The 27,906-nt window shown below is 39.8% G+C and overlaps 1 protein-coding gene across 2 annotated transcripts in view; it reads right to left on the reverse strand.

Moving 5' to 3' along the window:
- Positions 1–27,557, reverse strand: part of Nr6a1 (nuclear receptor subfamily 6 group A member 1) — a 201,271-nt gene extending 173,714 nt beyond the window's left edge. For both annotated transcript variants that reach the window (XM_059260225.1, XM_059260224.1), the window contains exon 1: positions 27,260–27,557. In XM_059260225.1, coding sequence (XP_059116208.1) covers positions 27,260–27,359 — 100 coding nt within the window. In that variant the 5' untranslated portion in view covers positions 27,360–27,557. The remainder of the gene's footprint in view (positions 1–27,259) is intronic.
- Positions 27,558–27,906: the final 349 nt, after the last annotated feature.

Here is a 27,906-nt window from a genome sequence, read left to right on the forward strand (position 1 = left end):
ACAGCTATGGTGATATATGCCTTTAATCCCAGCTCTCGGGAGGTACAGTTATCTATTGTGAGCTGAGGCCAGCATGGGCTACAAAGTTTCAGAATAGCCATGGCAACATAATAGAAAGAGACCCTGTCTGAAAAAAGAAAACAAACAAAAAAGTAATAAAGTCCTAAAGTCACTTTGCTACTCTTCGAAATTCCCATTCTAATCCATCTAGTCACTCAAAAGGAATTTTCATTCAAATCTGAAATCTGTACCTAGTCCAAAAGCATTCTAATAACCCCACAATCCTAGACCATTAAAACTGTTCTTCCTAGGCAGAGTAGTGGCACACGCCTTTAATCCCAGCACTCAGGAAGTAGATGCAGGTGGATCTTGAGTTCCAAGACAGTCTGGTCTACAGAGTGAGTTCTAGGACAGCCAAGGCTACACAGAGAAACCCTGTCTCAAAAAAGAAACAATAAAATATAATGATTATAGTGGTAATAAAATTGTTCTCTCTGCCTGTGCTGGCTAGTTTTATGTCAACTTGACACAAGCTAGAGTCAAAGGAGAGGAAGGAACCTCAATTGAGAAAATGGTTCAATAAAATCAGGCTAAAGGCAGGCCTATAGGATACTTTCTTAGTGATTGAGAGGAGAAAGCCTAGCCCACAGTGAGGGGTGGGGATGCATCCCTGGGCAAGTGGTCCTGGGTTCTACAAGATGGCAGGCTCAGCAAGTTAAGAGGAGCAAGCCAGTAAGTAGCACCACTCCATGGCCTCTGCATCAGCTCCTGCCTCCAGGTTGCACGCCTTTAATCCCAGCACTCAGCACTCGGGAGGCAGAGGCAGGTGGATCTCTGTAAGTTTGAGGCCAGCCTGGTCTACAGAGTGAGTTCCAGGACAGGCTCCAAAGCTACACATAGAAACTCTGTCTGGGGGGGGGGGGGGGGGGGGAGTCTTAAAGACTTCAGAATTTTCCTGATCTAAAAATGAAAATAATAGGATTTACTTCACTGATAAAATTGTTGATAAAACTGTTGATGTGAAAAGACACCATGACCACTCCAACTCTTTTTTTTTTTTTTTTTTTGGTTTTTCAAGACAGGGTTTCTCTATATAGCATTGCACCTTTCCTGGATCTCGCTCTGTAGCCCAGGCTGGCCTCGAACTCACAAAGATCCGCCTGCCTCTGCCTCCTGAGTGCTGGGATTAAAGGTGTGTGCCACCACTGCCCGGCTCCAACGCTTATAAATGAAAACATTTAACTGAAGAGGTGGCTTACAGTTCAGAGGTTTAGAGCATTATCATCATGATGAGGAGCATGGTGGGGAGCACACATGCAGGCAGACATGATGCTGGAGAAGGAGCTGGTACATGCTGATATGCAGGCAACAGGAAGTAGACTTGAGTATCACATTGGATGAAGCTTGACCATATATGAGACCTCAAAGCCCACCTCTACAGTGACACTCTTCCTCCAACAAGGGCATACATACTCCAATAAAGTCACAGCTTCTAATAGTGTCATTCTCTTTGGGGGCCATTTTCTTTCAAACCACCACAGAATGCTCAAATGAAAAAACAAGGCACTTGATATAATACCAAGAACATAGTAAATATTCAGACTAAACTACCCACTATTATCATTCTAAACTTTACCTCCCAAACACAATTATAAATAGACTTGGGAAAGAATTTTTTTTTTTTTTTTTTGAAACAAGGTTTCTCTAATGTAACAGCCATGGCTGTCCTGTAATTCAATTTGTAGACCAGGCTGGCATCCCAAGGGCTGGGACTAAAGGCATGAGCCACCACACCTGGCTGGGAAAGATTTAATTTAAAAATTTAAACCACCTTGAAACAGTTCTAAGAAATAAGCTCCACTCAGCAAACACCTCAGGGCAGCATTACTTAACATTACTATGTTATTCAATGAGAATGAGATGTTGGCTCCTTGATGGAACTACAGCTCCTTGACAGGAAAAGTAACTTCTGAAACAACCTCAGATCTCAAGACAACCCAACTAATAATTGTCACAGACACTGTCCTACCACACTTAGAACTTCACATGCATGATATATTTCCTTATAGTTCTCCATGTCTGTTATTAACTTGGTGGACTTAGAGGGAAGGTTCTTCTACCATTACTGTGTATAGCAGTAGTATAAACATATTATCAGAATTGTATCTTTACTTCCCTGTGCCTCAAAATCAAGTGAAATACCAGAAGCAACAGGATTCCTGGGTAAAATATCATCTGGCAGACAGGTTCTCTGATCTGACTTTAGCAATCCTCTGAATATCCCTCACATTCCAGAGTAAGTCAAAGTGACCACAATCCTCAGAAAGCAAATATAATAAGATCAAGCCAGTCATGATGGAACATGCCTTTAATCCCAGCACTCAGGAGGCAGAGGCAGGTGGATCTCTGTGAGTTTGAGGCCAGCCTGGTCTACAGAGCTAGTTCCAGGACAGCCAGAGCTGTTACACAGAGAAATACTGTCTCAAGAAACCTAAATAAATAAATAAATAAATAAATAAATAAATAAATAAATAAATAAATAAATAAGCAAACAAATGAATAAATGAATGCCGTAAGATCAACAAGATAAATGCAAATACAAGATGACCTGAAGATGAAACTGTATTGATTACTTAGAAAACCTACCACATTATGTCTCTCATGATTTTAGTTTCCCTTCTTCATTCCTCATCTTACTTCCAACGGCACTTAGGTAACCTAATGCTATTTTGCTTTATTTACTAAAAGACACTAGGTATCTAAGTTCTTCCCATTGCACTTAGAGAGATCTGCTTCTGTGTCACATACCCAAGGCCAGCTATTTAAGCAAGGACTCTTAATTTCTTTGCCTCTCCAACTGGTATACAACTACCCTAAACTACACATCTTCTTCCAACACCAGAAATTATAAAACTGACTTTCAAGTTCCATAGAGGTATTCAAAAAGACCAGCAAAAATAAAAAATAAAGTCAGGACTTAAGAACAATAATTTTCAGAGTACATCTGCCCATCATTAAAAATAGAGAAAGCATTACTAAAAAAAAGTTTTGTTTTTTGTTTGTTTTTCGAGACAGGGTTTTTCTGTATATCCCTGGCTGTCCTGGAACTCACTCTGTAGATCAGGCTGGCCTCAAACTCACAGAGATTCACCTGCCTCTGCCCCCCAAGTGCTGGGATTAAGGGCGTGTGCCACCACGGCCCAGCTCAAAACATTTTTTTTTAAGATTTATTTCTTATGTATACAGTATTCTGCCTGCACATATGACTATAGGCCAGAAGAGGGCACCAGATCTCATTATAGATGGTTGTGAGCCACCATGTGGTTGCTGGGAATTGAACTCAGGACCTCTGGAAGAACAGCCAGTGCTCTTAACCTCTGAGCCATCTCTCCAGCCCAAAAACATTTCTTTTTTAATAAGGAACAATTCAATGTGCACTTAAGAGGGAAAAGAGAAACTAAGGATTTTGTGTGTGGTTTGTAACTGAGTTTATAAAACTTCCAGCTCTTAGGTTAAAATCTTGCTTATTTAAACTAAGGTATCCTCAAAATTCTTACCTTACACTAGCTCTGAAAATTATCACAGGAAAATGAATTATATATTTTGGATACTCTATTTATCAGAGAATTTGTTGTTGGGGGATATTCAATCACATTGTGAACCCCAAGTTTGCATTTGCATTAATTGAATAAAATTAATCTTGGGTCATGAGGCTGAGTCAGTAACTAGTTGACAGAAAGTAATCATAGAAAAAGCACCAAAGGGCATCTAGAAGAGATAGAGATACACATCAGAAGTAGTAGGGAGGGATTTGGAGCAGCACGGTGTTTTTTGTTGGGGTGGAACAGAAGGACGCTCTCTATGGGAGACCTCAAAAAGGAGAAGAGGTCAGCTAGCTGCAACCCAGCCTCTCTGAGCTAGCAGGTTTTCACCCCAGCCTTTCAATCTTGAGTCTTATTTATGCAAAGAACAATAGAGATTTAGTTAAAGCTACCTTTAGTGGCAGCGACACAGGTGTTGTTTTGGGGAACAGAATTCCTGCCAGGCTTCGGCTTGAATGGGCAGGCAGTTGCCAAAGAAGCAGGCTGGTAAAACTGTGGAGTTGCAATTGCTGGCTGAAATAGCATTAGATTAAGGCACAGCCACTGTGCCAAAGTTAAAGCAACAATTTGTACTAAAATACCAGTTAAAATAAGAGTGACCCCTGCCCCATACACACTATATCATTCTATTCCTTCAGGTTAGAAACCTGCTGGGAAAAGAAAGAAACAAAGGGCTGGAGAGATGGCTCAGAGGTTAAGAGCACTGGCTGCTCTTCCAGAGGTCCTGAGTTCAATTCCCAGCAACCACATGGTGGCTCACAACCATCTATAATGAGATCTGGTGCCCTCTTCTGGTATACAGACATACATACAAACAGAACACTGTATACATAATAAATAAATAAATCTTAAAAAAAATCATACAAAAAATAAAAAGAAAGAAATAAAATTGGGAATAACTTTCACAAGACAAATTTATCAAGAGTCTAAAGCAGCACCCTGGGCTTGGGCCTAGGTCTCTGAGACATAGCTAAATGAATCACAGAGGTCAAAACCATCCGTAAAAATGGATTCAATGGTGCCTGCCTCCAGAAAATAATGAAAAAAATAGAAATCAGCCAGCACACCAAGTACACTTGCTCTTTCTGGGGTAAAACCAAGATTAATAAATGGACTGTAAGGCCCCTGCCACTGTGGCTCCTTCATGAAAAACTGAACCACTAACACTCCTTCACTGTCACAGAGGGCATGCACACACCTATAAAACCCCAACACTTGAGAAGCAGAGACAGCTGGCCCTGATCAATCAGCCCCCTCCCTTCCCCACTTCTTTTGTGTTGTCCTGCATTAAATCTTGACTTGTGGTAACCTCTTATGTCTGCTTGGGTCCATTCGGAGTTTCTGACTAAAACTCAGACTGAATCTAATGTAGTGATGCATATCTTTAATCCTAGCACACAGGCATAGGCAGATGTGGGCCTGGTTTATATAGCTGAGTTCCAAGACAGCCAGAACTATGTAAAGAGAGCCTAAATTCTCAATATTTTAAAAGGGAGGGGGCCTGGACAGATGGTTCAGTGGTTAAGAACACTTGCTGCTCTTCCAGAGGACCCAGGTTCAGTTCCCAGAACCCACATGGTTGCTTACAATCATCTGTAACTCCATTTCTAGGAAATCAACCTCCTCTTCTGGCCTCCATAATCATCATCATCATCCAGGCTGGAAACCTTTTTGTGCACGTACAACAAACTTTTTAAACAAAGTTATGAAATTCTTCCCTTTGTATTTGAAGAAACTGTCAAAACACAAAATTAAATAAGAAAAATTGACAATAGGAGATGCTTTTCTCTTAGTTATTCAGGAAACTTTAAAAATAAAATACACCATGAGGTGGTGGTGCAAGCCTTTAATCCCAACACTAAGGAGGTAGAGGCAGGCAGATCTTCAGGTTTGAGGCCAGCCTGGTCTATATAAGTTCCAGGACATCCAGGGCTATACAAAGAAACTCTGCCTCAATAAATAATAAATAAATAAATAAATAAATAAATAGGTTAAGCACCTTGGAACCCCAGAATTCATATGGCAACTCACAACCATCCATATCCAATGCTTTCTTCTAGACTTCACAGGTACCAGACACATGTGGTGCACAAACATACATATAGGCAAAAGGCCCATACATATTAAATAATAAATTAGATTTTTAAAGGTTTTTGATTTATTTAATGTATATGACTGTTTTGTTTGCATGTATGTCTATGCACCACTTATGCGCCTGGTGATAAAGAAGGGCAGGAGATGATCCTCTGGGATAGGATGTTATGAGTTACAGGAAGTTATGAGCTGCCATGGGGATGCTGGGAATCCAACCCCCATCCTCTGCAAGAGCAGCCAGTGCTCTAAACTGTTGAGCCATCTCTCCAGTCCCATCACAATAGTTTTTAAATCAAGTTCGAATCTAGATTCTAATCATGGTAGTTATATATCAGGTATCTATTTATTGTCTCTAACAAACTAATGCACCCAAATGGCAATTAAATTTATAATAATTATAAATTACAAAACTGTAATGCTTTTTAATTATATTTGATATAAAAGTCACACTCAGTGGCTGGGTGGTGGTGAGGCATGCCTTTAATCCTAGCATTTGAGAAGCAGAGGTGGAGGCAGAAGGATCTCCGTGAGTTCAAGGACTACCTGATCTACAAGGAGTTTGTAGAACCTACAAACTACACAGTGAGTCTCTCTCTCAAAAAACCAAAACAATCTTCTCCAAATTCCCCCACCATTTTGTTGTTTTTGTTTTGGTTTGATTTTTGTTTTTTGAAACAGGGTTTCTCTGTGTAACCCTAGCTGTCCTAGAATTTGCTCCATAGACTAGGCCTTGAACTCAGAGATCCACCTGCCTCTACCTACTGAGTGCTAGGATTAAAAGTGTGACCCACCACACCCAGCCATATTCCCATTTCTAATACTAATTAGAAGTCAAATGAAGGTGTATGATTTCTTTCTAGTTATTTCAAGAAATACCTTATTAGGGATATAATTTTATATCCAACTTACAAAATTCAGTAAGCATTAAAAAAAAGTAGATGTTTTAAGAAAGATCTTAATTCCTTAAGATAAAATTCTATTTCACAGCAATTAAGTGAAAAATAAATCAGATAAACGCATCTAAAAACCTTCTCTATTTGGGAGCCTAAAGAATGCTCACAGACGGAGAAGAGTAAAGGCTGGAGAGGGAGGCAAGAGAGGAAAATGAGAGGAGGAAAGAAAAGGAGGGGGATGCAGGCAGAGAGGCAGGTAAGACTGGTGCAAGTCCAAACACAGCTCCCTAGCCTGCACCACAGAGGACTCCTCTCAAAGAGCACACTTGTTTTCTGGATCAGTGTCTACCACAATGAGAAGACCACTGGAAGACTTTAGGTGGTACGAGAGATAATTTTTTCTTTTCTTTTCTTTTCTTTTTCTTTTTTTTTTTTTTGGTTTTTCGAGACAGGGTTTCTCTGTGTTGTTTTGGTGCCTTTCCTGGAACTTGCTCTGTAGACCAGGCTGGCCTTGAACTCACAGAGATCTGGCTCTGCCTCCCGAGTGCTGGGATTAAAGGCATGCACCACCAATGCCCAGCAAGAGATAATTTTTAAATTTAAATTATTTTATTTTATATGTATGGGTACTTGCCTATATGCATGTCTGTGTATCACAAGTGTCTGGTGCCTGTGGAAGCCAAAAGAAGGTATTAGATCCCCTGGAACTGGAGTTACAGACAGTTGTGAGCCACCACGTGGGTGCTAGGAATGGATCCTAGGTCTTCTGGAAAAGCAGCCAGTGCTCTCCAACCGTGAAGACACATTTTAAAACAGGTATTACCTTTTCAATTCTCTTTTAATCTTTCTGATGACATCAAAAGAAGAAATTCAGTTTGGTCTTGTGCTGCCTCTCTAATGCTTACTAATCACCCTTTAGAGTAAAGGTCTAATCAGAGATTTTGGTAAGCAACTTGCCATGACTAGAATTTAACACAATTTTGTTTTTATTAAATTTAATTTTAGTATTCTATATTTTGGCAAATAACTTTTAGGGTGGCACAAGTTCTCCTTAAAAAGTTATGATAGCTAGACATAGCATGCTTTGGTCCCAGCACTCAGGCAGCAGAGGTGGGCTGTTGTGAGACATCTGATTACACTGTGTAAAGATATTATGATTGATTGATTTAATAAAAAGCTAAATGAGAGAACTGGCAGGACTTCTGGGCAAAGAGAGAAACTGGGATGAATCTAGGTAGGCAGAGATGCCAGGAGTGGCAGAACAAGTTAGAGGTACAGAATGAAAGACAGGTAAAAAGTCATGTGGCGGGGTTGGGGATTTAGCTCAGTGGTAGAGCGCTTGCCTAGCAAACACAAGGCCCTGGGTTTGGTCCTCAGCTCTGAAAAAAAAAAAAAAGTCATGTGGCAGAACATAGATTTTTAAAATGTGGATTAATTTAAGATATAAGAGTTAGTTGGAGCCCGGTGGTGGCGCACACCTTAATCCCAGCACTCGGGAGGCAGAGGCAGGTGGATCTACAGAGTGAGTCCCAGGACAGCCAAGGCTACACAGAGAAACCCTGTCTCCAAAACAAAACAAAACAAAACAAATGGGGAAAAGCCTAAGCTATAGAGGCCAAGCTTTCATAATTAATAAAAAGTCTCCATGTCATTATTTGGGAGCTTGCTGGTGGGACAGAGAAGACTTATTACCAGTCGGCAGATCTCTGTGAGTTTGAAGCCAGCCAGTCTCATACTGAGTTCTAAGCCAGCAGGAACTTATCTAATAAAAGTTTTGGGTTGCATAGTATAGAGAACCAACTCTCAAAGGTTGTCCTCTGACCTCCACACAAATACTGTGGCATGAACTCATGCATGCACATACACACATAATAAATAGATAAATGCAGGCTGGAGAGATGGGTCAATGGTTAAGAGCACTGACTGCTCTCTTCCAGAGGACCTAGGTTCAACTCCCATCACCCATATGGCAGCTCACAACTGTCTGTAACTCCAGTTCCAGGGGACCCCATACCCTTACATAGGCATACAGAGACAAAACACCAATGCACATAAAAATAAAATTAAATAATAGTAATAATAAAGAGAAAATAGATAAATGTAAAAAAAAAGCTGTGGTTTTCAAACACTACTCAATATTTAAAATATTAGAAGAATATATTACACAATTATAAAAATTATGATACTGATACAAGAAAGACTTACGTTTGGAAAAATACTGGCTTAGAGGATATGCTTAGTATGCAGAATTCAATCAATCTCCCAGAACTGGAAGGGGGACTGATATACTGAAATAGCTGTATGAGAAATGTTAAGTTATTTTCAACTTTAAGTCTCAGTTCACTCATCTATAATATGGGCTTGTATCATCTTTCAAAGGAAAATGTAGAAAGAATTACATGAGCTAATGTAGCCCAATGCCTGGTTCTCAGTATCCAACACCTTCACATTCCTTCACTTTATTAAAGATATGGTCAGAAAGCACTTACAGAGAACTCCAAGGAAAAGCTTTGAGTGGGGCTAATAAAGCCTGGCTTTCTGTATATTAAAGGAAGAAGCATGAGCTTTAATTGAACCTCCGATGACCTTGCTTTGCTGCTAAAGCTGCAATCTAATCTCCTAAGACTCATAATTCTAGTTACACACAAGTGACTGGGAATGAAGTGCTACAGAAAAAGTGATATATACCTTAAATCATGGAGAAATCTGGTCCCAAAGGGTTGAGTAGGAAGAAAGGGCAATTCTACAGCAGAAGTCCAAGCTAGAAGATGCTTTAGGGCTGGAGATTCTGCAGTGGGCAAGGGCATTTGCCCCCAGACTCTCAGGAATCACATAGTGGAAAGAGAGATGGACTCCATAAGTTGTCTTCCAACTTCCACACACATGCCCTGGCACCACACATATATACAAACACTCTCTCTCTTTTTCTTATTCATTCATTCATTCATTCATTTATTGAAGGAGGGAGGAAGTCTTAAATACAGGCTTACAGCACAATGGGAGAACCACAGAGGGCAGAAGTTCGCTACAGATGCTTTACAATCTTGCATCTAAGCTGTTAACACCCATTATGCCATTATGCAGGATACACAGACAAGGATCTTCCCTTAAGCATTCAGGAGGGCAAACACTCTCTCTTTAAGCATTTCATTTGGGCATATTCTTTTTTTTTTTTTTTTTTTTTTGGTTTTTCAAGACAGGGTTTCTCTGTGTAGCTTTGCGCCTTTCCTGGAACTCGCTTTGGAGAACAGGCTGGCCTCGAACTCAGAGATCCGCCTGCCTCTGCCTCCCAGTGCTGGGATTAAAGGCGTGTGCCACCACTGCCTGGCTTTTTTTTTTTTTTTTTTTTTCCTTTTTTAAGATTTATTATATATAGAGAGAGTTCTGCCTGCAGGCCAGAAGAGGGCACCAGATCCCATTACAGATGGTTGTGAGCCATCATGTGGTTGCTGGGAATTGAACTCAGGACCTCTGGAAGAGCAGCCAGTGCTCTTAACCCTCCAGTCCCTCATTTGGGGCAAATTCAGTAAGAGTCTAGAGCAGTGGTTCTTAACTTTCCTAATGCTGTGACCCTTTAATACAGTTCCTCATGTAGTGGTGATCCCCAATCATAAAATTGTTTTCGTTGCTACTTTATAACTAATTTTGTTACTGTTATAAATCATAATGTAAATATCTGTGTTTTCTGATGGTCTTAGGCGACCCCCATGAAAGGGTCATCAGACCCACAGAGGGGTTGAGACTCATAGGTTCAGAATTGCTAGTCATCACCTGCTACTGTATTAGAGCCCACAGGTAAGAAAACCCTTGTGGGGAGTTGAACCTCAAGTAGAAGTACTTGAAGAAAACCTGAAAAAAAGAAGAGTGAGAAAGGAAGAACATAAAAGAGGAGGGGAACAGGAGAGGAGAGAAAAGGGAAGGGGAAGAGACAAAAAGAACACTTGGTACTTATTACAGTCCTACCACTGTAGGATAATAGGCACTTTACATATATGTATATACATATATAGATGTATATATATATAGATCTATATATATGTGTGTGTATATATATACACACACATATATATATAGCTTCATTTCTCCCAAATCCATCCATGAGGTAATTCCAAGCTAATTCATCTCCAGATAGCCAATTTCTAGATTTACCTGTTTGTCTGTTTTTTTTTTTTGTTGTTGTTGTTGTTTTGTTTTGTTTTGTTTTTTGGAGCTGAGGATCGAACCCAGGGCCTTGCGCTTGCTAGGCAAGTGCTCTACCACTGAGCTAAATCCCCAACCCCAGATTTACCTGTTTATAACAATTCTCACTCATAGGGCAATTTATCTGCCTTTTCAGAATTTCTGACAAGTTTAAAATCAAACATTAAGGTAACAGTATTTTCAAGAATGTTCAATTTGCTGGAGAGAACTGGGACAGAGAGGCCTCCACTGGAGAATAGATATAACCAGGTTTTGCTACAGAAAATGAGAAACCAGGAAGGAAAATGGAGAAAGGGAAATCACAGAAGAGCAATTAAAGAGATTAACAACTGTAAATTCTACAAAGCAGATCCAGCCAACTGACTAATGAACCAGATATAAATAAATTGGACATGTGGCAAACTGGTTTTCAGCAGGCTGGATTTCAGTGAACTGGTCTCCTTAACTATCATGTTAACTTTAGTTACAGATTGTGATGGCTTTTGTTGGTTGTCAACTTGATTACATCTGGAATTAACTAAAATCAAAAAGTGGAAGGCACACCACAGTGAGGGATTTTTACTTAATTTGAAGTAGGAAGATCCCACTTTTCTGTTTTGTTTGTTTTGTTTTGTTTTTCAAGACAGTGCTTCTTTGTGTAGCCTTGGCTGTCCTGGAACTAGCTCTGTAGATCAGACTGGCCTTGAACTCCCACAGATCCACTTGCCTCTCCCTCCCAGGTGCTGGGATTAAAGACATGTGCCACCACTGCCTGGAAAATCTACTTCTAATCCAGATCTCGAGGCAGGAAGACATACCTTTAGTCTGGGCCATACCTTCTGTTGGAAGCCTATATAAGAACACGGATGAAGGAAGCTTTTGTTCTTTGCCTGTTTGCTCTGGCCTTGGTAGCAAGTTCATTCCTTCACTTGCATTAGAGCCTACTTCGTAATTCCAGTGTCTATCCAGCCTCCTAAACTGATCAATTACTGGATTCTTGGACTTTCTGTTCATAATCAGCCATTACTGGATTAGGTAGACTGCAGACTGTAAATCATTCTATATATAAAAAGTCACTTTGTAAGTTCTATTACTCTAGAAAACCCAGACTAAAACAGAGATTAAAAAAATAATAACAGAGAATAGCATTCCTAAAGTAAAAGGACTATATTCTTTTTTATACTATTTACTGAATAATGCCACCCAACCTCTAAATAGCAGTTACAAATCTCTGTAGGAATGAGCAGCTCTTATAGTTAGACACTTCAACGTTGAGGAAGGGGTAAAACTATTTCAGCAAACTGTTCTGCTAGGCCTGGTGGCATCGCTGAGTTAGAAGCCAAAGCTAGCTATGGGGACACATGCCTTTAATCCCAGCACTCAGGAGGCAGAGGCAGACAGATCTCTGTGAGTTCGAGACCAGCCTGGTCTACATAGTGAGTTCCAGGGCAGACAGGACTACATAGAGAGAACCTGTCTAAAGACCTTATTCATAGACCTTAGGAAGTATGGAAGGGTGTGGATTGTGATGCAGGTTTCATACACATTAACAATATGCTCAGTCACTAGGCTTGCACATCACAGCTCCTGAAGCTTTGTAAATAGTAATGTTTACTTTATACTACCTAGCTCCTGTCCTTCCTATGATATTTGAATAACTTCTAAATATATATTTATTACTTCTAAAATGTGTTGAAATATTTCTGATTTCCCACTGGGTTAAAAAAAATTGATGTTAAGATGGCAAAGACAGATCTTTTCAGCAAATCTAAATAGTACAAATTGATACTCTGTAAAACATCACCATACCTTAAACCCTTTCAAGTGCACATTTTAAATGTTCAACAAGTAAATGACATTTCTGTAGTCTATTTTGAGCTTCTCTTGAACATAAGAATATCTTGCCGGGTGGCGGCGGCGGCGGCGGCGGCGGCGGCGGCGGCGGCGGCGGCGGCGGCGGCGGCGGCGGCGGCGCACGCCTTTAATCCCAGCACTCGGGAGGCAGAGCCAGGCGGATCTCTGTGAGTTCGAGGCCAGCCTGGTCTACAGAGTGAGTTCCAGGAAAGGTGCAAAGATACACAGAGAAACCCTGTCTCGAAAAACCAAAAAAAAAAAAAAAAAAGTATCTCTCAGCAATTATTTCAGTGTATACCTAGAGCTACAATTAATGTTGCAGCAAACAGAAGAGATTCTACCTAATCTCTTTTGAAATCAACAAAAGCTATAAAATTAACTGGACATCTTTTATAGTTCACTTAGGTTCAAGGTCATTTCAAGGCTTTTAATTACCAAACAAGATTTTGAAGAGCAAACACCCACTCCATACAGCTGAGGGAAAGAGCAGATGGCTTATTCACTTTCTTATTAGAAAAGTAGTATAAAAAAATTTTTTTAAACTATTGGCAAACTTCAAGTGTTGCTGACTAGTAACAGGCGAAAAGAAGCAAAGCTCACTTTCAACCAATAAAAACTTTAAAAACGTGACTACAAGACTCCTTGACTTTAATTTACCTCTGATTAAAAATTACAGATAACTAGGATCCCAAAATGTTTTTATTTCCATTGGATTTCCATAAAAATTTCTGAGTGTGCCAGGCATAGTGGCACATCCCTTTAATCCCAGCACTTAGGAGGCAGAGGTGGATCTCCAAGTTTGAAGCCAGCTGGTTTATGTAGAGACACCTTGTCTCAAAACAAAAATAAACTAAAAAGGTTGTGAATTTATTATTTTGAAATAATTTAGATCCTCTCACCATAAAACTCCAGGCAGGATCAGCATACTATTTAGCAACCTACAAAAAAAATGCTCATTTCTAAAGAAACTCATTTTAATTTTCCCTCCATGTGCCTAAATTTTCAATCCCACTCAACTGTAGGTCTCAAAACATGCTGAGGATACTGTGGAAGATGATATAACTGTATTCAAATACACACTAGAAAAGTGTCTGTCGTCCATTCAACAAGGATCCTGAGAAGAAAAGTCTGCAAGCACTACTCTACTCATGATGGAAACACTGGGATGGGAGTTAGAGACGAGACAAAGAAGAAAACTACTGCTAGAATCTCAAAAATTCAAAAAGAGAAAGCAAGGCTGGGGAAATGGCTCAGTAGAGAGAGCATTTGCCATGTGTATGTGAAAACCAAAATTCAGAACACAATATCCAAGGCCAGCCAGTCTGTAATCCCAGCTGGCTAGTTAAGACTAAATCTCTGAATGAAAGACCCTGCCTCAGTAAATAAAGTGGAGATTTACTTAGGAGTCAATCTCTGACCTCCAGGTACACACCTGCACTATACACATACAAACATGCATGCATACCTCTTCTTCTCCCTCAAGGGAAAAAAAGTATATATGTATATATATATATATATATATATATATATATATATATATATATATACATATATAAAGTTTGTATATATATAAAGTATTAGAAAATATTTCATCTGCCAAAAAATAAAAATAAGAACAAAGCAAATAACCTACCAATATCTCAATGCTATCTGTAGCATAAGTAGTTCTTTTTAAAGAATTAGTACTGCAGCGCTAGTTAGCATTGGTACCTCAGAATAAATTCAGTCACATTACTGGTGAAGAACAATGAGGTCAATCTTCCTAATTACAGAATGGATTGCAATTAAAATCCAAGATAGAAGAAAGTACAAGACAGTACAATAGGTGCTACTGTTTTAAGAGTAAAAACTATTAACTATCTAAATATCATACAGCCAGAAAAAGTTTCAAATAAACTCATACTGAATGAATGACATTTATAACACAAAGAAAAAAAAATAAAATAAAAAGCAGAAGAGTTTTTACCATTTGGTCACAAAAATAGGAAAAAAAAAAAAACCTAGAACTTGAAGAAAAAGTAACAAGTTGCTTGGAAGTAGGATTACTAGCAATTCTCTGTAGTTTCGACAATAACTATTTTAAGGCTATTTTCAACCTTAAAAACAGCAAATTGTTAAGGAGCTCATGCCTAAAAAAACAAAATAGGGGCCAGTATTTCAAGTCACAAGTTCAGAAATCACTAAAACCTAAATACAAGCTACCAGAGCCCTCCCACTTTTATTTATATGCAAGCATTTCAAACTGCTGCTCCCCAAAACATGCCCCATAGACATTTTCAAAACTAGGTTTTTCTCCAGCCAGAAGTCTGAGAATAAATTTACAAGTTACCCGTTCTAAATTTTTAATTAATGGAAATGTTGTGTGAAAAGCAAATTTACATGGAATATTTTTGAAAAGGCTCACAGCAGACAGAACATTTTATCTTCAAATGTTAAATGAACTTTATCACAGTAGTATTTTCAGTGACTGATGTAATCAATTGAATCCTGAATACCACACAGCCCTTTGGGATTTAATTTATCAGCAAGAAAGGGAATATTTGGGGGTGTAAAACAATTGTACTTTCCCACATTAGGTGATCATTAAGCGCTCTACTCTAAAGGCTGATTGGCTTCCTGGTGCCAGTAAAATGATTGATGAGTATTTCAAACGCAGCTCTGGGCTGCACGCCCCCTCTGCCCCTCCCCCATGGCATTGCCTCCTCTTTCCTGCTGGGCTCCCCTTTCACAGTTCTGCAGCATTTAAGGTTTCCCTTTTGTTTTGCAATTTTCTTTAATTGAATCGATGTTCCCAAATGTTCAGAAGATGGGACTCTTCTCAGTATGAGCTTTACAGGAAAAATCCCTTTAAAAGCAATGAGGGAAAATTCTGAAGTAAACTATGGACTTGGCTCAGTGAATGAAACAAAAGAAAGTGTGGCAGAAACAAGTTACAAATGGAAAGAAAAGTAATCCTATTTAAACAAACAAACAAACAAACAAACTTGAATTTCTCTCAAATTTACACTCACTACAAATTATCCTAACATTAGTGCTTTAATTGTAAACAGAAAGTTGACTTACAAATGAATTTACACGTAAATCACATGACTGTGCAGACTTTATAGAAACCAGGCCTTCTAATACAAAAACAGAGACAAAGTAAACGTAAAAATGATTGAATAGTATCTGAAATCCAATCCTCTGAGACTCTGGGATGTGAGGACCAAAAGTTTATGTGAGGACTTGATTTATGTAGAGGTTCCTAAATTTCAGTTTCCTGTTCTATCCAATTCATTCCCACCAAAAAGCTGGAAAATCATTCCCGGGATTAGTGAATTAGTCTCATTTTATAGGTGTTCCCATAGAGACACACATACCTTTGAGACAGAGCAAGAATCAGAACCCAAGCATAAACTACTTCCTGGGACTCTCATACCACCTTGGATGTGGTTGCTATCACAATCTATGACCCACAGTGCCTATCATTTTTCAAACTATTTTTCTGTTTTCTAGGAAATCACCCTCTGTGTTCTACAAGCCTTAATCAACTAGCTTTTATATTTTCATTTGCAAAAGTCCAGGTCAATCCCCTTGCACTGGACCTCCCTTTTCATATAAGCAGCTTTTGTGTAGCAGAAATGAAAAAGGTAGTAGTAGGACAGAGGCCACCTACCTTTCCTTCTCAAATTCAGTCAAGCAAACAGTCAGACGCTAATGGCCATTTCACTTAATCTGGGATATCTAGTCTTTTTTTTAATTATAAGGAGCACCAAATTTCTAAATAGAAATTTTGTTCTAGTTTCAGGAGAGCTCACTGAACTTTGGATTTAGCTTCAATACACTTATTAAAACACTGCTGACCCAAAATTTCTCAATTTCCTTCTCTTCTATTTTATAGACTGTTTCTAACTACCAGCAAAGGACTGATAACAGCAAAAGATTGAGATTTCCAACCAATTCTTCTTTCATTCATTCAACATTCATGAAACAGCAATTTCATGTATGTTGTACAGGAACATCAGCAGTTCAAAACCCCTTCTTTCCTGAGTGCTCACCCCTCTGATTAAGCAGGAATTCTTCCTTTAGTGGCAGCATTATCTTCTAGTCAATCACTTAAGAAAAAAAAGTTGCCTGCAACTCAGAGTGGGTCTTTGTGACTCATCTACAGGAGCTGGATTCTGGGCTTTCTCTGTTGAGAATATAAGTAGCCTGCATTCTCAGCTGTCTGTTTTGGGGTAAACATTTGCTTGGTATGAAACCTGGGCACAAGAGGTACTTCACAGACCTTGTCCCTAATCCTAATAGACCATCAGGCAATTTCAGAGTCATTAGAATATATTAGGAGAAGGGGATATTTAACATTAAAAAAAAATTATTAGTACTGTTACTGTGAAATGGAGTGGGGGCAGCTTAATCTCTGTGCACTTCAGAGTTGGTCTTTCTTTTTTTCTCTTTTAACAATTACTGTGACTGTACATGGGCATGCTTGTGGATGTCAGAGACCAGTTGCAGGAACGGCTTCCAGGGTCCTCTGTCTTGGGAGGCAAGATGAGCTATCTCCCTAGGCCCAGGCTTCAGTTTCTAACTCTGTAGAACAGGGATAACAGAGCTTGTAGCTCACCAGGTTATAAGGATGAAGTAACCTAATATATAGAAGTGGCTTAAAATAGTATATAAACACTACAAGTTAGCTGCTATTAAAGGGCAATACTGAAATTCAGAGAAGAGACAAGACAAAGTTACATAGCCAGGATCTTTACTGAGTTACATTCCAGTCCAGAGTTTCTCAACCTATGAGTCACAACCCCTCTGGGGCTGGAACAACCTTTACACAGGGGTCACCTAAGACCACCAGAAAACACAAATATCTACATTACGATTCATAACAGTAGCAAATTGTTATGAAGTAGCGACAAAAATAATTTTATGGTTGGGGTCACCACAACATAAGGACTGTATTAAAGGGTTGCAGTGTTAGGAAGGTTGAGCGCCACTGCTCCAGTCCCTGCTCTCTGCCTCTCACACCATTTAACCAAAATCCTTCCTCCCTGGCTGGTACAACTAGCAGCAGTTCCAAAAAACAAAGCCCTCTAAATGGATGTCAGTAGGGGGCTCCCCCAGGTGGTTTATTATCCTGTTGAAAGGGCATCTTGGTAGGACTAAAAGGACCTCAGATTTAAAGGGTACAGTATCAACAGGGAAGAAAAAAAAAAAAACAGGCTTCAACAACTGACTAAAAAATTTGTTTAAAGACTTCACCAGAAACACAAAAACCAGGCATTAAAATCAAAACATAAGCTTATAATTTCCTTATAATTAAACTGTAAATTTCATGGAACATGTTTGTAATGGATGTGAACTCTCAAACCCCGAGATAATTACAGAGCTCTTAGGACAGAACCTCAAATACTTAAATGACCTTTCCTCACCCACTCAAACTAGGTTCTGATGCAGTAACTCCCACATCATTATGTGACATTTCTTCAGCCAACAAGCTCTACAGAATGAGTTCTAGCTAACAGCTACCCAAGGATAAGGAGTAAATCCCTTTTTTTTTCAAGACAGGGTTTCTCTATGTAGCACTAGCTGGCTTTGAACTCAAAGAAATCCACCTGCTTCTGCCTCCTGAGTACTGGGATTAAAGGCGTGTGCCACCATCTCTAACTTTAGCATAGTAACTGACTTACACTAAAATGTTATTCACACTAAGAAAGGGCCTAAGCCACAGAAGGATATGCTTCTATCCACACTTCATTACTATCTCAGTGAAAACCAAGTTAAAAGCAAACCAATCTACAAAATAACATTGCCAAATCACAACTTTAAAAAGAGCCCGTAAAGACAGATTTGCCTAAGAAAGTAAATAAGACAAGATCTTTGTTAAATTTTTATTTTGTTTTTAATTATGTGTGTATGTTGGGGGCGGGTGTGTGTGTGTGAGTGCGCATGTGCAGGTGCCCATGGTCAGAAGAAACTTGAACCCCTGGAGCTGGAGTTACTGCTGAGCCATCTTACTAGCCCCATATGATTAGTTTTAATTGTCAAGTCGATCTATAACATTGGAAGAAAGGCTCAGTAAGGGATTACCTAGATCAAGCTGGTCTGTGGGCTCCCAAGCACACAGGTTATTCTTTTTTTTATGTGATTTGTATCTCTTATGAGTATGTTACATTTTTCTAGCAATGCATCATACTGTTTTGTTATTAGATTTGGCTGCACAATTGTAAGTATATACTTCCTGCAGAAAAATGGAGCTGTTGGAAAGCTGCTGTGAAATACAGCAGACAAGCAATAGGCTTCATGTAGCGGTAACAGAAGGCTCATCAGAACTCAATGAGAACACTGTGACATACTTCATTTAGTTTCAAACAGAGAAAACAAAATGATATGTACTTGTTTCCAGTAAAAGAAGAATTATGGAAAGAAGAAGACTTATGGAAAGAAAAGAAAAGAATCTAAGTTAGGCATGAGAGTGATGCTTGGAGCTTGCCAGTATCTCAGTACCCAAAGAACGTAAAAAAAGGAGATAGTGTTTGAAGGCACCCTAGGCTACATACAGCAAGACTGTCTTCAGAAAAAAATGGAGCCGGGAGGCGGCGGCGCACACCTTTAATCCCACGCCTTTAATCCCAGCACTCGGGAGGCAGAGCCAGGCGGATCTCCTGTGAGTTCCAGGAAAAGGCGCAAAGCTACACAGAGAAACCCTGTCTCGAAAAACCAAAAAAAAAGAAAGGAAAGGAGCAGAGATGATAGGGGATGACAAAGAGAGGAGAAGGAGAAAGGAGAGGGAAAAAAAAAGCCAAATAAATACACTATATTTTCTTATAACATTAAGTACATTCACTTATATCAGGGGTCTTCCATATTTTAATCTGTATACTCTAAGAACCCTTTTTACACTCTGAAAAATTACTGGAGACCCCAAAGAGCTGGTATTATATGAATTTATCTATTGATACTTACCATACTGGAAAATAAACCTGAAATTTTTAAACTATTATTCACTTAAAAGTAACTAGTAACAGCCGGGCGGTGGTGGCACACGCCTTTAATCCCAGCACTCGGGAGGCAGAGCCAGGCGGATCTCTGTGAGTTCGAGGCCAGCCTGGGCTACAAAGTGAGTTCCAGGAGAGGCGCAAAGCTACACAGAGAAACCCTGTCTCAAAAAAAAAAAAAAAAAGTAACTAGTAACTCATTACAAGTTATATATTAACAAGTACATTTCCAATAAAATATAAAATTGCAAGAATGATTGGCCAGGTGGTGGTGGTGCATGCCTTTAACCCCAGCACTTGGGAGGCAGAGGTAGGAGGATCTCAGTGAGTTCAAGGCCAGCCTGCTCTATAAAGCGAGTTCCAGGACAGCCAGGACTGTTACACAGAGAAACACTATCTTGAAAAACCCAAAAAAAAAAAAAAAAAAAATTGCAAGAATGGCACCATTTTACAAAACTCTTCATTATCTAGCTTAACAACTAGATTCTCCTACTTCCTCACTTACTATGTGTGACACACATTTAGGTAGACTGAAGTATAGGCAGAATATCTGGCTTCACAGGTTTATAACTGGAAAAAGAATAATTGCTCCTGTAATTCATAATCCTTCTGCTTGAACCTCCTGAGTGCTATCATGACAGATATCACCATGCCCAGCCAGTTATTTTCAAATAACACACCTATACATGTCTTAGAAAATAATGTATCACTTAGTTAAATACATCATCTAAATGATAAGCACATTTCATTATACAGTACCAAAAAAACATAGACTATCATCATCTATCTTCACCAGAAAGTTTTTAGTACTGAGAAGCTATGAAGTTCATAGCAGCAGGTCCAAGATTTTAAAAATCCTATTATGCCAGGTGGTGGCTCAGGCCTTTAATCCCAGCACTTGGAAAGCACAGACAGACTGATCTCTGAGTTTGAGGCCAACTTGGTCTACAGAGGGAGTTCCAGGACAGCTAGAGCTACACAGAGAAACCCTTGAAAAACATTAAGAAGATAAGACATAGATAGATAAGTTTTGACCTGGAAAACATCCTGACAGGATCTTAGGGAGCCCCAGAGGTTTCAAAATGTGAACTACATTTTGAAAACCACTGGTTTAAATGCAAACTACATTTAAAGACTCAGTATGTTGGAAGAGATTAAGTCTAAAACAATTTAGTAATAAATGATCAAGAAATGATGAATGATGGAAAACACAATCCAAATGAGTACTGCCTCATTACTTTTTAACAGCATTATTTAGTATACATTAAAGTTATACAGTGGTGTTCACACCACATCTCTCAAATAAATGTAGTAAGAAGAATATTGTATCTGATCCAGTAGAATATACATTATTATCAAAAATAGTCAAACTGAATCTTTTAATTCTTTCAAGGTGATATGTTTCAAGACTGAAATAAACACATGAATTAGAGGCTTTTATTTTTATTTTATTTTTTTTTTTTTTTGGTTTTTCGAGACAGGGTTTCTCTGTGTAGCTTTGCGCCTCTCCTGGAACTCACTTTGTAGCCCAGGCTGGCCTCGAACTCACAGAGATCCGCCTGGCTCTGCCTCCCAGTGCTGGGATTAAAGGCGTGTGCCACCACCGCCCGGCGAATTAGAGGCTTTTAAATGAAAACTGGTGAAGCTATTTCTCCACACTGAGCCAATCTTGCCTTTATTTTTTTATTTATTTATTTATTTTTATTCTATTTTATTTTTAGTTTTTCGAGACAGGATTTCTCTGTGTAGCTTTGGAGCCTGTCCTGGAACTCACTTTGTAAACCAGGGTGGCCTTGAACTCAGAGATCCACCTGTCTCTGCCTCCCGAGTGCTGGGATTAAAGGCATGTGCCACCAACGCCTAGCCTCGCTCCTTTATTTTGAAACAGATGTTAATGAACTCTTTCATAAATCTTTATCAGATGGTGTCTCAAGGAAACACAGGCAAAATACTGAAGGAAGTTCAACTATCTCTTTATCCAATTAGTCTTTTAGAAGAAAAATAAAGAACATGGAAATTTTAGTACTACAACAAAGAATTGGAAAAACAGAAAACACACTGAAAGACCTCTAAAATGCTTTTAGAGAGATCTAAAATTCCATGGTTCTATCAAATAAAAGCAGTCGAAAATCAAGAAGCTGAGAAATTCCACATGGGAAACTTAACTGTATGTCTCTCCCTCAAAATTATCCTCAAATATATTTAATGAATAATTTGTTTCCAATGAAAATAGTAGTTCAAGCAACTGTAAGACACATTTGTCACTAACACACTGCAACCACAGATCCAATGTACTATAGCTTATTATTCTAACAATTCTTTTGATTACCATCACCAACTTAAAAAAATCTCACTTTGACAGCAATGAGAAGTAGTTCACTATTCTGGCACATACCCATACAGTCTATCTCCAAATCAAATGCTAGGATTTGTTTTCTGGAGTACATCAAATGCTCCTGTCCAGGGAATTGGTTTTGGAAACATTACACCTGCCAGCTGACTTATCAACAGTGTGCATAGAATTGACAACAACTTAAAAGCAAAACTCAGTCTAGAAAACAGAAAAATACACTACTACTGCCATCTATGGTTTAGGGTCGAACAGCTTCTCTGCTGCAAACAAATTTAAGGATTCAGAGTTTGCAATTAGGATGCAAAGATATAATTTTTAAAGAAACTTTTCAAAGTTAATTCACAATACAACAAAATTATAGCATTTACTTGTATGAAACTTAAGAATTCATAATTTCTTAGTCTGGAACTATATAATGCCACAGAAAAACCACAAACTACCTCAAATAAAAATGTTTCCATTGCACAAAGGCTAATTTTCAAAAATCTTAAAACAAAACTTGTATTTTTAAGGGAATCTGGGCGTTTTCTCTTAGGCATAATAATAAATCCAGCTTGCTTACAACATGATAAAAGTTTGAAGTTCAATTATTCCTATAAGAACAAAAATTCAAAAATACAAACAAAGCTCTATTTTCCCAACACTTTTTCTCTCAATTTGCTTTCTCAAATGACAACCATGATAGCATGGGGATCAAACGGTTCTAGAAGTGCAGCTGGGGGTGGGGAAAGAAGCAATTCAGATCCCCACAGCCAGCTGAGGAAATCCTTGTCCCTCCCAAGCTAAATCACTGTTAATTAGAATTGTTGAGTACACTAGAAAAGTCTTATTAAAATAATTTAAATAATTGTAGCCCACAGGAAACAAATCTGTTTTCTTCAGAAACTGCTCTAGAAAGGCCATAAGAATGGAATAAAATAAGCAAGAAATATTTCATTTAAATAAATTATACCTACTTGTTTCTAAACAATGGTTATCTCACAATGTTATGGGTTTGAGTGGTTTTTTTTTTCCTAATTCTCCATAACTTAAAGTCTAACACCCTAAACTATGCTGTAAACACTGGGAAACAGAAAGACTGGGGTTGATTTTAGGAATAGTGTACAGCAAAGTTACATCCAGAGATGTTTCCAAAATGTACAATTAAGATAAAGATGAATCCAAAACTTTAGCTACAAAAACCTCAATAGCCAAAACAGAATCCCCTGGCTCTGTACCAAGCTATCTTGCAAACTTAATAATTCTGGCATCTCTGAATCTCACTTATCAAACAGAGACATCCATAAATGTTCAAGGAATTACCTAAACCAGAAAAATATTTAATGAGAAAAATTTTTTTTGAATTTTTAATTTGACCTCAAGACTACAAAAGTTTTAAAGCAAATACTTTCCTTCCCAACTTGCCTATTTTGGAAATGTGTTCAGAGTATTATAAAAAATTGGTTATAGCCGGACGGTATTGGCGCACGCCTTTAATCCCAGCACTCGGGAGGCAGAGCCAGGCGGATCTCTGTGAGTTCGAGGCCAGCCTGGGCTACCAAGTGAGTTCCAGGAAAGGCGCAAAGCTACACAGACCCTGTCTCGACAAAAAAAAAAAAAAAAATTGGTTATATTACATCACTACCCATGTGGGCACATTAGAAAGCTATCTGCTGTTTAAAACTGCTTCCTTGTTGAAATGGAAGCCTCTTTATCTGCAGATAGAGCTTTCTCTGATTCTGATGCCTTTTCATAAATTAAGATGACTATAATATGGTTTTTACATACAAAATAAGTCATTTTCTTCTATTTAAGAGATATTTTACCAACTGTCCTAAAATTGTGTTATAACCTAGAATTTCTACCTTTGTCCCACAACCCCAGAGGACAAGGGAGATGAGAAATCAAGAAATACTGATATATATTCGTATAGTTTTGAAAATCTGCATTTTTTTTCATTAGCTTCCCTTCTAACACCTTTCATGTACTTGTACAAGCATACAACTTCTGCTACAAAATGTAGAATGAATTTCATATTAGTAAGCATGCTAGCCTCATACTCTGCAAGAATGAGGTGTTTTCAAGCATTTGGTGAAAGATACATTGGAAATGTGGTTATTTAACACCTCAGATTTCTCCTTAAGGAAACTAGAACATTCTCAGTTGATTCAGAATTAAGTTTTCAAGTCATAGAACTAAAAAGTTAAATTTGTGATGTAAAGTACTTGTTAATTTAAGAAATAAGCATTTGAAGTGTGATGGCGCACGCCTTTAGTCCCAGCACTCAGGAGGCCGAAGCAGACAGATCTCTGTGAGCTCGAGGTCAGCCTGGTCTACAAATTGTAGTTCCAGGACAGCTAGGGCTACACAGAGAAACCCTGTCTTGAAAAACCAAAAGAGAAAGAGAAAAAAAGAAGTAAGCATTTTGTTGGTAAAGTCATGTGAGGGAACATCCATAGTACTTAGCAAGCTCATTTTCTCCAAAGGATAATAATGGGAAATTATGTTCATAATTCTTTAAAATGGCCTATAGTCTTTTTGCTTTAAATATTTAAAAATCTATTCCCTCACTCTCTTGAAATAAAATGAACAAATGCTCCCTCAAAGCATTCATCTCCCTTTGAAATCCCAAAAGGGAGCAATCACTACTACAACTAAATGAGTTTGTTTGTTATGAAAACCACAAGCAACAGCCGAAAATAGCAGAGTCAGCACAAGGAATTCCTGGAAGGGTGATGGTGCATCAAAAGGTTAGGTACTCTGTTTTGATGGAATCATAAAAACATCTGGAGGACTGTAAAATCAGCATCAATGGACTTTAATTCTTGACACAGACCAAAGACCTTCTCTCTAGATAACGACTTCAGGAAAAATGAAAATGTCACCAAGATAAAAAGTTAAAGGAGGGTTGGGGATTTAGCTCAGTGGTAGAGCGCTTGCCTAGCAAGTACAAGGCCCTGGGTTCAATCCTCAGCTTAAAAAAAAAAAAAAAAAAGTTAAAGGAGTGCTTTTCTCCTCAGAAATCAAACAATCTCATTTATCTTTGGGTAAAAATACTCATTAGGAAGTAAGAAAAAAAAAGTCCACTATTTGAAAGGCAAACTTTATTTTATATTTTGAAAATTCTGAGCACTTTTTGGGTACTCATTAACATAAGCTATAAAAGACTGCATACACAATGCTAATTTTTGTACTGAAAAACAAGCTATGCTACAAAAATTTCATATTTTCTTTTGAATCAATTAAGCTGACAAAAGTTCACGTTTTCAACAAAAAGTATATATTTGTATCACTAACTTGGACTGGTGTGAAATATTAAAGACATTTTTAGCTTAACAGACTGTTCCTTAAGATTCTTTTAAATGGTTCTAATCAGTTGAGGAAAAATGAGTATTAACAAGTAATAAGATTGAGATAAAATTGCCACTCAGTTCTTTAACTGTTCCAATGAATAATTAATAACAATTGCATTGTTCTCTGGCTTCCCTTACAATAATATTCTCAAGTCGAACTAGATGGCTGCAATAAAATCTGTCATCTAATAGTAAGCACAGGTGGGAACAGGAACTATTATTTGCAAACAGGAAGGCATTACGGAAATACACTAACAGGGATATCCGATAGATCTGAAGATTGAATTTAAAAACCTGCATGGCAAATTTTAGGCCAAGAATTACAACATTCACAGGTTAATACCAAACCAAATCTCTGCATAAATTAACATTTAAAACGTCAAAAACTTTAAAAAATCATCTTTGTTCTTCTAAACACTGTTCCTTTCTACCCTAACTATATTCCTTCCTTCCCCTTTTGTGACGTGGGATTTTATTGATCCCAAACATGTTCACATTCAGAAATCAGTCCCCACCAGATGCCCGGACACCTAGATCCCACACATCATACTCATCTTTAAAACTCAAAGAGTTTTGAAAACATCACCATCTGATGACCATCATATCAAATTAACCAGGCCCTCTTCTAAACAGACTTTTCCTCTTAACTGGTTTAAAAAAAAGAAAGAAAGAAAGAAAGAAAGAAAGAAAGAAAGAAAGAAAGAAAGAAAGAAAGAAAGAAACTGAAGAGCTACTGAATTAACGATAAATGTTTGATGAATTAATAAACTTATGAAGCAGCAAATCCAACTCAAGATTTCTCTTCTGTGGCTCCCCATTCATTCATTCCACAAAGGAGCGCCTCGGTGACCTATTTTTCGCTTGCTTTCCCCACACCTGCCAGGTCACTGTCCTGGTTTGAGAAACTTCTTACTAAAGCAATTAATTTTTAGTGCCTCCTAACTGTCCCCGGTGTTTGCATTCAATCTGAAATCTGTTACTTGTTAGACACTGTTCGGGTCCTAGATCTTCCAGAGAATTACGCGTTTATGGCGCAGAGAGGGGAGGAGGCAGGGATCTCTGAGAGCCTGCCCTTTATTCGGAAATGAGGAGATGTGAAAGGTGGAAGGCAGGGCAAATAAATAAATAAATCGGGTTTGCCGCGGGAGCGTTTGCCTGCCGCAACGAGCACCCTTTGTAATGCAGGCCTCCCGGGGCCATCGCCTTCGCTAATTGCTCCAGGGCGCTTTCCAAGTTCAAAAGTTCACCTTTTACGACCTCACAAAAGCTCCTTACACGTTACCAATAAAAACATTCCGCCACAAACACCGAGGGGAAAAATATCAAACAAAAACAAATAAAACACTGCGCGGGGGGGGGGGGGGGGGAGCCAACCCGGAGGAACCTGAGGACTGGGCCTGGACAAGAGGACACAAGCGGCCCGGCCAGGTGAGGAATTCTCAGCACCCCGGAAGAGCTAGGCGGAGCGGCGAGGGAAGTGTCCGGCGAACGCCGGGAAAAGGCAGGTGTCCCGAGTCCCGGCATCCCGCTGGAGACCTGAGCCAGCAGCAAGTCGCAGCCTAGGAGAAGGGGCCTGAGGACAGGAGCGGGCATCGAGGTCCGAGGAGGGACACCATTAGGGGTCTGCGCAGAGGCGGAGGCTCGCCGGGCTGGGAGGAAGCGTGGGGCTTCCTCAGGAAAACGCCCTAGCATAGGTGCAGGGTGCCCAAGTGTGGCGTCTGCGAGCCCCCCAGGTGAAGTAGAATAGGATGCTCCATAAACCAGGGCCCCCTGGGGGAGGAGCACGGACTGGCGTAGAGGGGCCGGGGTGGGGGGGTCCGCGCTGAGGGCACCCGGGACCCTGAGTAGAGAGTGCGAGCCCCGGGGTGGAGTCCACGCTGTGGGGCCGCCCGGCGTCCGGGAGCCAGAGTCGCCTGAGAGAAAGAGAGGGTCGCGGGCGTTGGGACCGCCGGGGTTCCGAAGGCCCTTCACCCACCGTTGCGCGGCGGCGGAGGGAGCGCGGCGGGCGGCTCCAGGAACCCCGCCGAGCCCCCGCCGCCTCCCCCTCCGCTAGACGGCCGTTCGTCCCGCTCCATGCGGCGGCGCTCAGGGCCCCCGCAGGCTTCGCTGCTCCGCCATGACTCGCGCCCTAGTAGTCGTCGTCGTCGTCGTCGTCCACCGGGGGGAGGGGGCTGTCAGGGGCCGGCAGGCTCCCGGCCGCCGCGCGCTCTGGGCCCCCGAGCCTCCCGGCTCCGCGCTCCTCCGCGCCGCGCCCCCTCAGCACTGGCCAGCTCCCTCCCCTGACGTCACGCGCCGCTGCCACGCGCATGCCCGCGGGGCGTGCTAGGAATTGTAGTCCTCCAGGCGAGGCTGGCCACACGGGTCTCTACCAATTGAAGGGGTGAAGGACTGATACTGGCAGTCCTGAGGAGGGAGAACCAAACCATATCATTATTCCGAACTCTAATAAAACTTCGTATAGAGAAGAAATGGTTATGTCACGGTCCTCTCTCTGTTGTAACTTGTCCGTATTCAGAGTTCTCTGTAATTCCGACTGCCTCCCCGCGCTAGTAATGAGTCTTTCCAAGGAGGCGGATCCACCAGGAACCCTCAGAGCACGTGCAACCAAGCCCAGCCCTGTGG

Source organism: Peromyscus eremicus, chromosome 4, assembly GCF_949786415.1.
Source record: "Peromyscus eremicus chromosome 4, PerEre_H2_v1, whole genome shotgun sequence".
Lineage (NCBI taxonomy): Eukaryota > Metazoa > Chordata > Mammalia > Rodentia > Cricetidae > Peromyscus > Peromyscus eremicus.